Below are 15939 nucleotides of genomic sequence, written 5' to 3'. Positions count from 1 at the left end.
CCTTTGAAATAGTTTTACATCATTCATTTACATTACAAGAAAAAAATTATTTGAGGTGCAAGAGATGCAGTAAATTGCCAAGTCTAATAAGTACCCGCGTCAATATATACTATGTATACTAATTCACATTCTCAATTGTGCTACTGTTATTATTTTTCATCAGACAATTATAAACATACACATAATAATTAGATAGATATTATATATATATACGCATGTGTGCATAAGAATATATGTAATTTATAAAAAGCGGGTGCTTATCAGCCTTGATACGTTACTGCCTTCTGCTACGCGGACGGCCAGAAAGCATTTTCAGGTTCAGGCCGTATTGCTAAAGAATCCAAGACGCGGCAACGCCGCGCGGCGTTGCCGCGTCTATAGCATATGTCTCTCCACCGTGCGTCCGTGTGAGCAATTCAGTGGTGTGTGTACGTGTACGGACATACACCACTTCATAGAACCTGAAATTAGTTGGTAACACTGAAACCGGAGTTTCGCGTTGTCACCACGCGAGGTCTCCAATATCAGTTCGGCCTTTGCTTTTAGTTGACAGAGTTGACATTACCGACGTCGAGGAAGTTCGGCCTTAGCTTTAGCATCCCCTTAACAATTTTCTCTAGCTGTTCTATCGTGATATTCTCAAAATTTTTAATAGTTTCCATATTTTCTATAGCATAAATAATTCTTTTCCTGCGCCTGTAGGCTTATCCTCGATTATAGATTTTATTAGAGAGAGAGAGAGAGAGAGAGAGAGAGAGAGAGAGAGAGAGAGAGAGAGAGAGAGAGGGAGGGAAAAACACAAAAATTCGTGACACACACACACACACGAAGGGGTTAAGGATTAAGATTATATGGTATTTATTTAGAATAGCTACTGCACCTCAAATATCGATGAAATTAGGCTTAATCGATTCGTTTTTGCATAAAACGAAAAAATCTGGCAGAAAAATGCGGCGGTCTGCCCTGCGAAGCGAGATATTTAGCGTTAAAGTTGACGACTCTCAGGTTATGAAACCTGTCATACCGACGAGATGTAGCGATTGTGGTAGCGACAGAAACATGCCCCGCGGCCACATGCGCATGCTCCGTGTCCGCACGCGCATGCAAAAGTGCGCGAATTTAAAACGTATGCATACTTATAATGCATAAATATAAATATGTACTTTTTATATACGAACTATTCTCTGCTTTAACAAATTATTTGTTAAATAATTTGTTAAAGCAGAGAATAGTTGGTATATGGAAAGTACATATTTATATTTACAATGAATAGTTGGTATATAAATATGTACTTTTCGTATACCAACTATTCTCTGCTTTACAAATTATTTCTGCTACAGATATTATGCGTCGAAGTTAACGAAACAGAAATAATTTGTTAAAGCAGAGAATAGTTGGTATACGAAAAGTACATATTTATATACCAACTATTCATTGTACATATAAATATGTACTTTTCATACCCCAACTATTCTCTGCTTTAACAAATTATTTAACAAATAGTTTGTTAAAGCAGAGAATAGTTGGTATATGAAAAGTACATATTTATATACCAACTATTCATTGTAAATATAAATATGTACTTTCCATATACCAACTATTCTCTGCTTTAACAAATTATTTAACAAATAATTTGTTAAAGCAGAGAAAAGTTCGTATATAAAAAGTACATATTTATATTTATGCATTATAAGTATGCATACGTTTCAAATTCGCGCACTTTTGCATGCGCGTGCGGACACGGAGCATGCGCATGTGGCCACAGAGCTGACAGAGCATGCGCATGTGGCCGCGGGGCATGTTCATGTCGCTACCACAGTCGCTACATCTCGTCGGTATGACAGGTTTCATAACCTGAGAATCGTCAACTTTAACGTTAAATATCTCGCTTCGTTGGGCAGACCGCCGCATTTTTCTGCCAGATTCTTTCGTTTTATACAAAAACGAATCGATTAAGCCTAATTTTATCGATATTTGAGGTGCAGTAGCTATTCTAAATAAATACCGATTATATATATATATATATATATATATATATATATATATACACATATATGTATAAAAGGTAAATATGAAGAATAGTGGCCTCCTCACCGATTTCGTTCAACTTGGGCTTAATCGACGCGTTTTTGCACGAAACGATCGAATCTGGCAGAAAAAAGTGTCGCTCTGCCCCGCGAAGCGAGATATTAACGGTTAAAGTTGACAGGAATCAAGTTATGATTCCTGTCATACCGACGAGATGCAGCGACTACGACCATGCCCTGCGGCCACACGCGCATGCTCAGTGGCCGCACGCGCATGCAGCAGATCACGTGACAACTGTTTGGTTGGTAAGAAGTGTAACATAATTTGAAATGATAGTCTTTTGTTTTATCATAAGTCATTGTGTCAAAATGCAGCTGCACGAGTTTTTGGCAGTGACTCACGATAAAGACAAATTAATAAATTATTTAATAGAACATAATGTGATAAACAACGAAATATATTGTCCAAAGTGCAATAATAAATTAAAGTTAAGCAGAGATAATTTCTCATTTCGTTGTCGGAAAGCATTATATGAGAAAGATAAACATAAAAAATATGTAAAGAAACAATGCACATTTAGAGGAACTGTTAGATTTAATACATGGTTCAGCAAATCTAAATTAAGCTTGGAAACAATATGCAGGATGACTGCATATTTTATTATGTTGAGACCTCCAAGACTTATGTTTATGTGCACAGAGTTGCAACTTTCTCAGCACTCGGTTGTTGACTGGATTTCTTTTTGCCAAGAAGTAAGTATAAATTAATTTCCTTAATATACAATGAATATATGTTCAATAGATATCTATATATTTATAGAATTTGATATGTTGATTTGTTATAATAAATTTGCATATATTGGGCCGAAAAGAATTCGACGAAACTTGGAGGTCCCAATATAATCGTCGAAATAGACGAAGCAAAAATCGGCAAAAGGAAGTACAATCGTGGCCGAATAATCGACGGAAAGTGGATCTTCAGTGGATACGAACGTGGCACAAAAAAAATTTTATTGTGCCAGTGCAAGACCGCACGGAAAAAACTCTGCTTGAGCTGATCAAGGAGTGGATTCTACCTGGGACGACGATAATGTCGGATTGTTGGAAGTCGTACAACTGTTTAAACAGTGAAGGCTTCCAACATCTGACAGTAAATCACTCGATGAATTTCGTCGACCCAGATACTGGTAATTACATTGAAAATATAAAGAGCAACATATGCATTCGAAATACACAACACTAAACTTTAGCATTACTAATTTCTATTTGTTTGTCTATTCAGGAGCCCACACTCAGAACATTGAACGTGTTTGGAGAGAAGAAGGGCTAATATCCCACGGTATGGAACGCGTTCTTCGCATTTAGTGGGATATTTAGCTGAATATCTCTTCAAACGCGTTCATGCTTATAAAGATCGCTTAAGCAGTTTTTTCCGTGCAATTGCGGACTTGTATCCACCGAAGACTGTGGACGATGAAGCAGATGTCTCGGAGGCTACATAACTTCAAGATTAAGTTAGATCTGCTAAACCATGTATTAAATCTAACACTTTCTTTTAATGTGCATTGTTTCTCCACATATTTTTTATGTTTACTTTTCTCATATAATACTTTTTGTCAACGAAATGAGAAATTATCTCTGTTTAACTTTAATTTATTATTGTACTTTGGACAATGTATTTTATTACTTATCACATTATGTTCTATTAAATAATTTATTAATTTGTCATAAATTTATGTTAATATCATAAATTATATTAATTTCCACGCTTTTTCAACCGCTGGGGGGTGCGAGGGGGGGAGGCCGAAGGCCCCCCTTCGTATTTACATGTACTTTTCATACACCAACTATTCTCTGCTTTAACAAATTATTTCTGTTACAAATATTAAGCGTTTAAGTTAACGAAACATAAATAATTTGTTAAAGCAGAGAATAGTTGGTATGTGAAAAGTACACATAAATATGTATGTACTTACCAAGCAGACAGTTGTCACGTGACCTTCTTTTGCATGCGCGTGCGGCCACTGAGCATGCGCGTGTGGCCACAGGGCATGTTCGTGGTCGCTACCAGTCGTTACATCGCGTCGGTATGACAGGAATCATAACCTGATAGTCGTCAACTTTAACCGTTAATATCTCGCTTCGCGGGGCAGAGCGACACTTTTTTCTGCCAGATTCGGTCGTTTCGTGCAAAAACGCGTCGATTAAGCCCAAGTTGAACGAAATCGGTGAGGAGGCCACTATTCTTCAGATTTACCTAAAAGGTCAGACCGTCGTGAGACAGGTTAGTTTTACCCTACTGATGACCAGTCGTTGCGATAGTAATCCTGCTCAGTACGAGAGGAACCGCAGGTTCGGACATTTGGTTCACGCACTCGGTCGAGCGGCCGGTGGTGCAAAGCTACCATCCGTGGGATTATGCCTGAACGCCTCTAAGGCCGTATCCTCTCTAGTCAAAGGTGGCAATGATATCTCTAGGAGTCTCGTGAGTCGAAAGGCTCAAAACAATGTGACACACTACTAGGCGGCCGGTCTCCTTCACCGGGGATCCGGTCATAGCACGAGCCCGGTTTGCCGTACGGCGCCTCTGCCCGTCGTCGGGATCTCGCCTTCGGCTCGAACGGCAAACTTCACACTCGTCTGAAAAACGCTACTTTCGCCTTTGGTGCACAATATACTGTTATGCTCGTCGCGCGTCCACGTCTCACTCTCGCACTCACTCACGCGCGACGCGTATTCTGGCACTCACACAAATGAAACCGTCACAGTTAATGGAAAAGAACTCGTTTATTGCAAGCTCAAAATACAGCGGGACTCGGGCAAACACGTCCGAACGAGACGGAATCCCAGAGTCAAATCTGACAAACGATGATACATAACAACCGTTGCTAAGGACGATTTGCGACTTCTCTCTACGGGGCGACTCGTATGAGCGCATGGCACGGTCGTACAGCACGGGCGTAACACTACCCCCCCCTCTTCCAGGATTGTCGCCCCGACAATCAGGGAGGGTAGTCTCTTGCGGTCCCCAGTCACTGCACCGTAGACTCCAAGATACTGAACGGTTGACTTGCCCCCCTCGAGCTGCTGCTCCAAGTTACCGGGCCCCGTCCTATCTGGTCCTCGGTAGCCGTACACAAGGTCTCCGACCAAATTTCTTGCGGAGAGAGCTGGCCAGGCTCCTCCTTCTGCCGGTTCCAGACGACCTCGCAGGAACTCCGCTTTCCCGTGGACTCCGCCGCTGCCGATCACTCGCGACGACGCTCTTCTAAATCTTCGGACAAGAGGGGAGGGAAACTTCCTGAGGACCCAACGTCAGACTCCCCGAGTCCCTGCCTCGGCATTCGCCCAAGTCCCTCGGGACACCTCAATCGAAAACCGAGAAAAAAGCAGTCTTCTTTAAAAAAAAAAAAAAACGAACCTTCCTCAAGAAGTCTTCGGCCGATGTTCTGCTGCGGTAATCCTCAACTCCTCAAGTACCGCTGACTTCTCTAAGAAAATAAATACTTCACACAGAAAAAGGAAACCAAATATTTAAACAACAAAATCGAATCAAACTTATTATCTCATAACTCTTTTTTATTAAACATACATCCAACATTCCAATTTTACCACTACTTTATTCCCTTCTATTCCTCCCCTTCTTTCTCTTCTCCATTATTCCCCGCGCCCTTATCCTTCCCCTTTTCAAATTCCTTTTCACGAGCATAGCCCTCCCCTTGAATTATTTTAAGCGCTTTCGCTCGTTCGACCGCCTGACTCAAGGAGGTTATCCCCTCCATTTGTAATGTCCGTCTAATAAAGTGGTCCGTGACGGCCGTCAGAAACTGTGAGCACGCGATCTTTTCGCGAATTTCATGGGGGCACTCGGGGTATGCGAGGCGTGACAGTCGTTCAATACCAGAGCCGAGAGCGGCTAACTCTTCCCCAAACTTTTGTCTGATTCGTTAACGCAGAATAATGATTCTGAGTTAAATGTCCCTCCCCAAAACGCAATTCAAGCTTCGCTTTTAGCTCCGTAAAATTCAGACGGTCGATGTCCTGAACCGTCTCCAAAACTGAACGCGCCTTACCCCTCAAACTCGACGCTAATGCAACGGTCTTCGTCGCGTCATCCCAACTATTCGCTCGCGCAATTAAATTGAGCTGCGAAAAATATTCATGTAGCGGGACTGTCCCGTCATACGTATCGGGTTTGACCTTGTAACCAAGCCCGACACTCACGCCCGCGGCACCATCTCTCGCGAATGCGACACTCTCCCCCGCGCGTGCGGTACGCTCCCCTTCGTTGTTTATTAACGCAACACGGTCCCCCGTGTACACATCGCCCGTGCTCGTGCCCCTCTCGTTCGCGCACACAACGACGGCGTTCATAACCGTGTCCCTCTCACTCGCGTTGTCCGCGACCACATCCCCTTCGCATGCGACCCGCGCCCTCGCGCCATTCGTGACTCGCATCTCCGCGCCGCGGCCGCCCGTGACTCGCGCTAATACCGCTAATACGCCGTCCGCGACCGTGCCCCCCTCGCGTCGCTCGCGGCCCGCGTTTCCGCGTCCCCGGACGCTCTAATATTATGTGGACTTAGCTGCGGGATGTCGCCGGAGTTCATCCCACGGAGACGATGGAGCTCCTCCTCCTGTCGGCGGAACGTTGCCGCGTATTCGCGCTCCCTTCATGCCTGTTCTTCTCGCAGAAGACGAACTTTCTCGATGACCGTCCGGAGGGTTTCCGTGATCGACGACATCGCCGTCGCTTCCGTAGCGTCCCGCTGAGGTGTCTCTACTCGAAGCCTTTTCCTCGTGGCCATGGGTACGCTCATCGTTACACTCCGTATCCCGGACAAACCCCCAAAATGTTACGCTCGTCGCGCGTCCACGCCTCACTCTCACACTCACTCACGCGCGACGCGTATTCCGGCACTCACACAAATAAAACCGTCACAGTTAAAGGAAAGGAACTCGTTTATTGCAAGCTCGAAGTACAGCGGGACTCGGGCAGACACGTCCGGACGAGACGGAATCCCAGAGTCAAATCTGACAAACAATGACACATAACAACCGTTGCTAAGGACGATTCGCGACTTCTCTCTACGGGGCGACTCGTATGAGCGCACGGCACGGTCGTACAGCACGGGCGTAACAATACTATTTCCTAACGCGTTGAGAAATGGAGCCATTTCTTAACTGTGGAGAAATGAAATTGTAAAACAAGCGCGAAAAGCGGCCTGTTTCACGCTCTTGTTAGGAAAAATAGTATGAACAACTCGTGGGAAGAAGAGTGGTCGAGCCCAAATGAGTGTGATGCTCGCTTCGCTCGTGCGACCAACTTCACACTCATTCTGAATCGACCACTTTTCCCACTAGTTGTACAATGTACTATTGTATCCAAGCCTATGTTATAAGATTATATTAAATATAAACATACAGGATGTTTCTAAATATATGAGAAGAATTGCTGTGGTGGATTCAAAACGCAAGAACAATGTAAAAAATTTATTTCACATGTGTCCTATTTGACCTCCTTTACGAATTATAGTTATGTTTGTATTCCAGTAATGTTGCTGGAGGTGCTTAATGTTATAGGAGATGTTTGAAATAGCTACATTCGGTTTGTATTTGTAAACAGTGCTCAATATCTCCTCAATATTTCCTGATTTTGTTGATTTCACACATTCCATTAAGTTTACTCATTCAGTTTGTTTTCTTGCTAAAAGCACTTAATAATTCACTGAATAGATTGTGTAAAATCAACAAGATCGGGAAATATTCAGGAGATATTGAGCACTATTTATAAAAATCAAACCAAATATGGCCATTTCGAGCAACTCCTATGAAGATAAACAGCTGTAAATTACTAGAGCACAAAAATGGTTATAACTTGGAAACAAGATCAAATAGGACATATTTATATAAACTTTCTTCATTGTTTGTGTGTGTTTAAAATGTAAAAAGAAATGGAGGAGAGATCATATTGCCAACATATAGAGCTATTGTGTTCGTAATAAATTAGTCAGATCGAGACATGTTAGATGGCGATACGAGCGTCGTCCGGTGTGTTCCCGCGCGCTCTGCGCTAGACGCATTGTAATTTGAGAAAAAGTTGTGTTGCGCGTGCGCGAGGAAGAAGCGTACGAGCCTACGACGAAACGAGCGGGCATTCGTTTCCGGGCGTTGGTCGAGGTAACAACGTGCTTGTGCTTGAGACGTACCGGTGTTAGAATATTCGAGAAGCAAGAATCGTAGCTTTGGTAAATATCGATTGTCGTATAGACGACGTGATTTAGGATATCTGCTACATGGATAGCAGATCTGTTCAGCGAGAAATAGACTTTACGAAGTATACGCTACGAGATTATACCGGCTCAGAGATCGACCACGCCATTATAGCCACGTGCAAAGAAGGAAGGACGATCCGCCATTACCGTATCGTCGTATCTCACAAAGGAATAACCGCTGTTAAACGACTTGAGATGTTGATGGTCTATCTGAAAGAGGAAGATAGATTCTTTGTTTAAGAATCTATCAAACAAACAGAGATTTCTTCAGAAAAAAGGTAACTCTTAGAATTCTGAAAACCATAGATCCTTATCGATTCTCGAGAGTCACTCGTATCCGCAAGTGCTATGGCGGATTAATATTCCCGTCTCTTTATGGCGATCTTGGTTACAGATTTCGGGAGAAATAAAAGGAGGCTATCGTCCTCAGATAACGATACCTATTGTCTGCCGACAAGACTGGCTTCACATGTAAAGATAAAAATCTATTAGAATCTGAGCTCAGTAAAAATTCTTAGATTGATTAGTTTATGGTTGCAACCGATACATATATGATAATTTTCTTACTTTAACATGTAATTAATTAAAGTCTATGAGAAATTGTAGTCATTTTGACTGAGAAATACTTCAACTTTATATAAAATTACTTGCTTTATTTTATTCATCATTTGCGTTTTGTATATTTTAGATTCTTTGCGTCATAATTATTTAGCGATATATATATATTATTACATTCCTGCGCACGTTCTCGTATATTATACTATCTTCATTTCGAACGATGCAAAGCTGAAGCGGTTATCGATAAAATAACTATAGATTGATACGTCTTTCCTTAGAAAATGGGATATATATTAAAAGGTGACGTATAATATTCTGCATAATGTTTTGCATATTCTCGACTATCTTCTGAATTTATGAGATAATTCCAAAGAAATTAGCCATTAGGAATAGAATGAAATTACATCACATAGTTTAATACGACGTATCAATCTATCCATTCCATGTTCTTTATTGCTATGTAATTATGCTTTGTTTATTTTGCGTGACTATTTACTTTATTTCATGTATTATCTGTTTCATACGAATGGTCTAATTACAAGAACTTAATACGATGTAAGCTATATTATAGTCTTACGAACAATGATTGAAGTTATATCCAGTCTTGAGAAAGATTAAAAGAATATTACTTCTTTTGAGAGATCAACTTTCAAAAAATTGTTGTATGATCTGAATATAGTGAAGTGTATTTGCTTAGGCAAATTGACAAAGGACCATTCGTCTGAGACGTATTATATCTTATATGACTTGCTATTTATATTATATGTATTAATTCAAACAAGTTTGCTGAATTTTACTTTTGGAATATTCAATTGTATTTGTCAATATATAATCTCTCGCTCAAAGAATAAATTGTATGTGTCGTTTCATTTATTCATTAAATCTCAAGCCTAGGCTCCTGCGCGAGCTTGTACGAAACAGTGTGTCTTGAATCTACCACTGTAATACTTCCCACGTATTTGGAAACACCTTGTATACATATGTTTGATCATACATACACATAGGCACACGTACACGCACACGCTCGTGCGCATACGCACGTACATAATAATTCACATAAATTAACTATTTTTGTGGTTTTTATTATATTAATAAACTATTTTCATGAAAGTACTGTTTTCACTGAGAAACGTCCGATATAACGTAAAATATCTAATATTTTCTAAATTCTGCTTTTTACCTAATGATCTGAACATCTGATCCATTTCTGCCATAAGACTTGGACCAAAATCAAAATTCAACGTCTTATCAAATCTTAATGGACTTTCTTGATTTTCCTCATCACTGATTTCGTGGTATTCGTGGTCAGCTCCAAGAACATCAGTATTACTACCTATATTTGGTGTCATAACTTGCTTGTTCGCGTTGTTGCCTGTAGTCACATGGCATATCTCCAAATTTATATCAGACCAAAAGTTCTCTAAATAAACATATAATATAACATTACATTTTCGAAGTTAAACAGAGTTGATTATCAAGAAACCTTTAGAGGCCGGGAAAAATTTTTTTTTTTTTTTAACTATTTTTTCCTTATTTAACACACCAAATTTTGCCTGAAAACCTCAAATAGCTTGTGTTTTTTGGGTGGTCGATATTTCGACCACCCCCGGCCTCTAAAGGTTAAATATAACTAATATTTGACCAATACGCTTTGTTCTATATAAAAATTCATTTTCTAATTTATACAAATTATACCTATTTAACTAATTGTAAATATTTTAAACTTTTATGAAATAAATCTGTACATGCAGATATATATAAATTTTATTAACAAGTACTTTTGCATTATAAAAAAGTTATTGTAGTAAAAGATAAATATATACCATGTTTGCTTTCAATATCTTGTACGCTTCTACTTTCCCTGGCTGATTCCGTATTCATATCTGTGTTTCTTGCGTCCTGATTTGAAATTTGACTAGAATTATCAGTTGCGTCCTCTTGTGGTTTATATGGCGTCACAACTTGACGGGGCAAATGCGGATACTTTCCACCAAGAAAGCTAATATCACCAAAATATGCTCCATCTAAACCCACATGACCGGTATGCTTCAGATCGCCCTGTGGTGAGGATATCATGTCCGTGCGAATTTTTCTACGCTGCGAGGAGTAAGCATTTTTACCATCTCCTCGTGTGAATTCGCCAGGTTTGTTACTAGGCAGATTAGAACCGAGATACGCGATTGTGTAAGCTGGATTAAAGAATCCCGTTTTGCCATTATTTAGAACGCCTTTCCATAAAGTATTGGTGCTACCTTTATCCAGAACTGTGATTATATCACTCTGCCTATAAACGAGTTGGCCAGGTTCGATGCTATCTTGGACTGCTTGCACCTGCTCAGGTTTCAATTCGGGCAATAAATTAATTAAGTCGGCGAATTTGGGCCTTTTCAAAGGTTCATGTTGCCAACATTGTTGCATCAAAGAAAAATATTCTTTTGGACAGCACTCAGGTTGCTCCAATCTTTGAAAATTAGGCTCATCTATCGCTTCAAGAATTTGATGGCCGGTCAGTGCTGCCCAGGGCTGGAAGCCGTAGCTGAACATTTCGTATAATGTTACTCCATACGCCCAAACGTCGCTTGCAGATGTAAATTTCAAATAGGATATGCATTCAGGCGCGCACCAGGCGATGGGCAATTTCAAATTGACATTGAAATTTGTCTGGTAGTAATCTTTACCCACCCCTAAAGCACGTGATAACCCAAAATCCGATATCTTGACCTTGTTTTTGGAAAACACAAGGATATTTCTGGCAGCAAGATCACGATGTATTAATCTTTTTGCTTCCAAATATTGCATTCCATCGGCGATTTGCACAGCGAAATCACACAGCGATAAGACCGGAAAACTCGCGCGCAAACTAGGCTCTTTAAGGCATTCCAGCAATGAGCGTAATGGAGCCAATTCCGTCACCAGCATCAGTGAGTTCGTGTCGAGTACGACGCCATACAGTCGTACAATATGCTCGTGATCAATCGAATGCATTATCGCGGCCTCCTTCAAAAATTCTATAGGATTGTTCTGCATCCTCTCGCGCGATAAACATTTAATCGCAACTTGTATTCTTTCTCCATCATTCGTCCATACTCCTTGCTGAACAACACCAAATTCTCCTACCCCAAGTTCCTTATTCACGATAATTGCATCAGCCGGAATCATATGTTTATTGGGAACACGTACTGACGGCTTGTCTTGTCTCTCTTCCGGTAACATACCCAGCACACCAGGAGACTGTTCTTCGCGTTTCGGTAGCAGCATTTTCTTAAATTTTGATAGATAATTTTGAGGAAAATGCTTCTGGAAGTATTTCTTTAGACGGCGCATCTCTGGCTTGCTCATCCCTATCGCATTCAAATCTTCTTCTGTTACATATTTCAATTGTGCCGTTGTTTGCACCTTCAAGTCTCCTAATAAAAATATATCTTTATTTCATTAAATACATCTTACTGAACAATAAAATAAATAATTAAATACATTAATATTTAAATATTAATTATATCATGTATACTACATATATGAGGTGTTTCCCAAATACAAAAAAATTGAAAGGAATATTCCATGGCTTATTTTAAGGAGAAAAGGTTTCATAAATATATGCCCTAAACTACTTCGTTTTCAAAATACAAGGTGTCAAAGATGTACGACCCTGGTAGATTTAAAAATGTTTTATCGGAAAATGGTTCTTAAGTATCCCAACAATAGTACCCCAACTATTTTAAATACTTGTGCAAACGTAAAAGCTCTAAGATGTCTACACAAGTATTTAAAAAAATTGGGGTACTATTCTATTGGGGTACTATAAAATATTCTTGAGATCAAATTCAGTCAACAAGTCCTGTACCACTTTTTCCTCCAACAAATAACTATTAAGATATCGTAAGCTAAATATTAAAAAAGTTACCAAGTTTTCCTTAACCCTTCGCCCGTAAACTGGGTCATAAATGGCACAAGCCGAAATTCAAGATAGAATACCGCCGAAATGAAAAGGGGGGGGCTTGCCGTCCCTCGTAAAAAAAGTAGGTAGTGGGGAGAACTCATGCCGCCATGTTGCGTTGGAATTCGCCAGTGTGTGCTTGACCAGCAGCGAGTCAAAGTGCGTCCAGTGCCACTATTGACCCAGATTACGGACAGTGCCAGACTTTCGTGCAAGTAAGTAAAATTAATTTAACGTCATTTTCATATTACTACAGTTATTTTTAACTTATATAAGTGATATTTTTTTATGATTGTGTATATTATATACATAACCTCAAAATGTGAGTGGATGAAAACACGTGTAAAAAGAAATTACATATACTTTCAGAGTACAATGGATGATCAAGCCACAAATATAAAATATTATTTGCGAGAAAGACGTCACGCAGTTGAGGATAAAGCGTCGGAAAATGAGTCAGACCACGAGGAAGTCGAGGAGCACATGTCTGGGCCTGAAAAAGCTGACGGAGACTCCGATTTCGATACAAGCGAGAGAGGACAGCACGACATGGATGATGCGATTTGCGGTGATGCCGTTTGTGAAAAGCATCGCACAAATTTATGTTTATCATGTGCTAATTTTTGGACAGAATAAATAAACGATTTTATATGATCTTGAACGATTTTGTATGATTTTTGAATAAAATAATTTAAAAATTACGTTAAAAGTCTTATTTCTCCTTAACCCGAAAAAGGCCATTTTCAATCCTCAGAATAATTATACTTTTTAAAAATGACCCATATACAGATTTTTTTTCTTGAAAGTACACATATTTAACTATAAAACCTCGTTGGATTTTTTTATTTTGATTTAAAATTCAATAAGATATGATTTTTTTAATAAAAATGGATTTTTATCAATTTTTTGCATAAAGAATTATTTATAAACAATTTATCTTATAATGAATCGCTAAATAAACTTTGGAATTATAAAATAGGATAGTATACAAGTATTACAGAATTTTTTCAGATTTTTTGAACACTATTTACTAGGTCAAAATAACGACAGGACATTTATGACCCAGATTACGGACGATGCCAGTCAAATTATAGTTTACGGGCGAAGGGTTAAATATTTAAAAAAAAAAATTAGGCAAATAAAAAAATGTTTCAGACAAAAGTTGTTCAAATTAATTAGTAGAAAAAGATGATATAACAAAAAATAAAGGTTATTATTTAAAAAATTTAACTTGAACCTAATGGGCCCAACACGGGCCCCCGGACCCAAAATCTAATAAGATTGTCTATTGGACCTCTTTGAACATCCTCCAACTTTTATCTAAAACATTTTTCCTATAAACCAATACTTTCTGAGATAACTGGCCGTTTCGGAACTTTTGGTACACATGGTATGATACGTGTATATGAGCAATTGTGCATGCGCTCATGTTGTATGTACAGGCATTTCTAGAGATGCTATAGTGTAACAGAGATTCGCAAATGATCACGTGATCGTGAAATTACGCTGATTGGTTAAAGTAAACTGTGTTCATGTAGCTGCTGCCATACTGAATTTTATATAGCGACAAAGTGTGTGTTGTTGTGGGGGGGGGGGGGTTTCAGGCGTCCTCGGATGAGGACTATTACGGTGCTTTAGACCCTAAGGTATAATTAGCACAATGAAGCTAAACCAAAATTAATGTTTTCTTCTAGGGATCAGATGACTTTGTCAATGTGTTTTAAAAACTTGAAAATAATAAATAAAATATTCCAATTCTTCGAATTAATGAGACGACATAGATCTATTTCTTCCAGATAGCCCTCTGCTCTTAATTCCACATCCATATCAATCCTACGAGCGTCATACTTATGGCATCTTGTTAGTATATGTTGCAAATCTTCCTTCTCATATCCGCATTCACATCTTTCATCGTCGACATAACCTTTCCCCTTCAAAGACGCTCCGAGGTTATAATGATTGGCTCTCAATCTGTTAAGAAGGGTGCAAAGTATCTCTCTGCATTAACCTCTCGGAACCATAGTCTCACCGCTTGTCTATCGTAAAAATTCTTAAAGTAAAAGGCACCTTTGTACGCGGAATCACGGATAATCGATTGTTGCGTGGCGTCCCACGTCTCTCTTCTAGCACGCATCATGAGATCCCCCACCGGGATTTCAATGGAGAGATCGGCCTCATCATTAGCCGCCTCCTTGGCAAGCGCATCGGCCATCTCGTTGCCCGCGATCCCGATGTGAGCGAAAATCCACACCAAAACGACATTCTTGCCATACACACATTCTAATTCATATATTAATATTCTAGCTTCTGTAATATATTTATTCTTATGTACATTAAGGTGATTATTATACACTGGGCAATAAAATTATCGCAACAAAAATTTTCGTCAAAAATTTGCCCAACTTCAAATAAGCACAACTCCGCAAAAAATTGTCATATCTGAAAGTTTTTTTTTTCATTTTAAAGGGTGAAGTCTGTACTTTAAGGAACTATTGTTCGATTTTGAATTTAGTCTCCCCCCTTCCCGCCGTTCTTCCAAAAGTAAGGACGTGTTTTTTCTCCGAAAAATTGCATACTTTGACACATTCTACGGAATAGAATGAATTTCTTTTGTAACTATCATAGCAACTATCGTAAAATATAGACTTTTCTCTGCAAATTAAAAAAAAAATAAGTTTGTACGATTTTTTTTCGCCGAGTTATGGCTTATCAAAGTTACCTATGTATTTTTGAGTATTCAATCACCGCCGACATTAGCATTACCCGATGGACACTACGGGGAGGTTGCTGGTCGGATCTTGCCCATCGTGTGCGCGCGCGCGCGTGTGTGTGTGTGTGTGTGTATTTCTGTACCCGAGGGCAGTACGAATGCCCACATACTGTGATCTTTCCATCTTTAACTGCAACGCTGCGTCCCTGGGGAAATAGACGAAACTTCCATAGTCCGTGATGGATCTTACCAAGCTCTTGTACAACATGAAGGCCGTGTTGACCTCCATACCCTTGGATACTTTACATAGGTATTTAATAACAGTGTTAGCTCGGTTTACCTTGCCTCTGACTTCTGTAACCTGTCGATCGAACTTCAAACTGTTGTCCAACCAAATGCCCAAGAACTTGGCACCGCCGCAATTGTACACCTCGC

At 39.7% G+C, this 15939-nt stretch overlaps 1 protein-coding gene across 8 annotated transcripts in view; it reads right to left on the bottom strand.

The window, feature by feature from the left end:
- Ack-like (activated Cdc42 kinase-like) overlaps positions 1-15939 on the bottom strand; it is a 216777-nt gene extending 200838 nt beyond the window's left edge. For 6 of the 8 annotated variants that reach the window (XM_077401487.1, XM_077401485.1, XM_077401486.1 and 3 more), the window contains exons 1-3: positions 14643-14758; positions 10684-12267; positions 10041-10280 (exon numbers count right to left, since the gene is read on the bottom strand). In XM_077401487.1, coding sequence (XP_077257613.1) covers positions 10041-10280; positions 10684-12199 — 1756 coding nt within the window. In that variant the 5' untranslated portion in view covers positions 12200-12267; positions 14643-14758. Of the gene's footprint in view, positions 1-10040; positions 10281-10683; positions 12268-14642; positions 14766-14861; positions 14873-15844 lie in introns of those variants that run through there. The other 2 variants (XM_077401479.1, XM_077401480.1) reach the window with 2 other exon arrangements.

This window comes from Temnothorax americanus, unplaced genomic scaffold (genome assembly GCF_048541705.1).
Source record: "Temnothorax americanus isolate GAGA-0224 unplaced genomic scaffold, ASM4854170v1 Scaffold144, whole genome shotgun sequence".
In the NCBI taxonomy this organism is placed as follows: domain Eukaryota; kingdom Metazoa; phylum Arthropoda; class Insecta; order Hymenoptera; family Formicidae; genus Temnothorax; species Temnothorax americanus.
The sequence above is the reverse complement of the archived record's forward strand: the minus strand, read 5'-3'. Positions and strand labels throughout refer to the sequence as shown.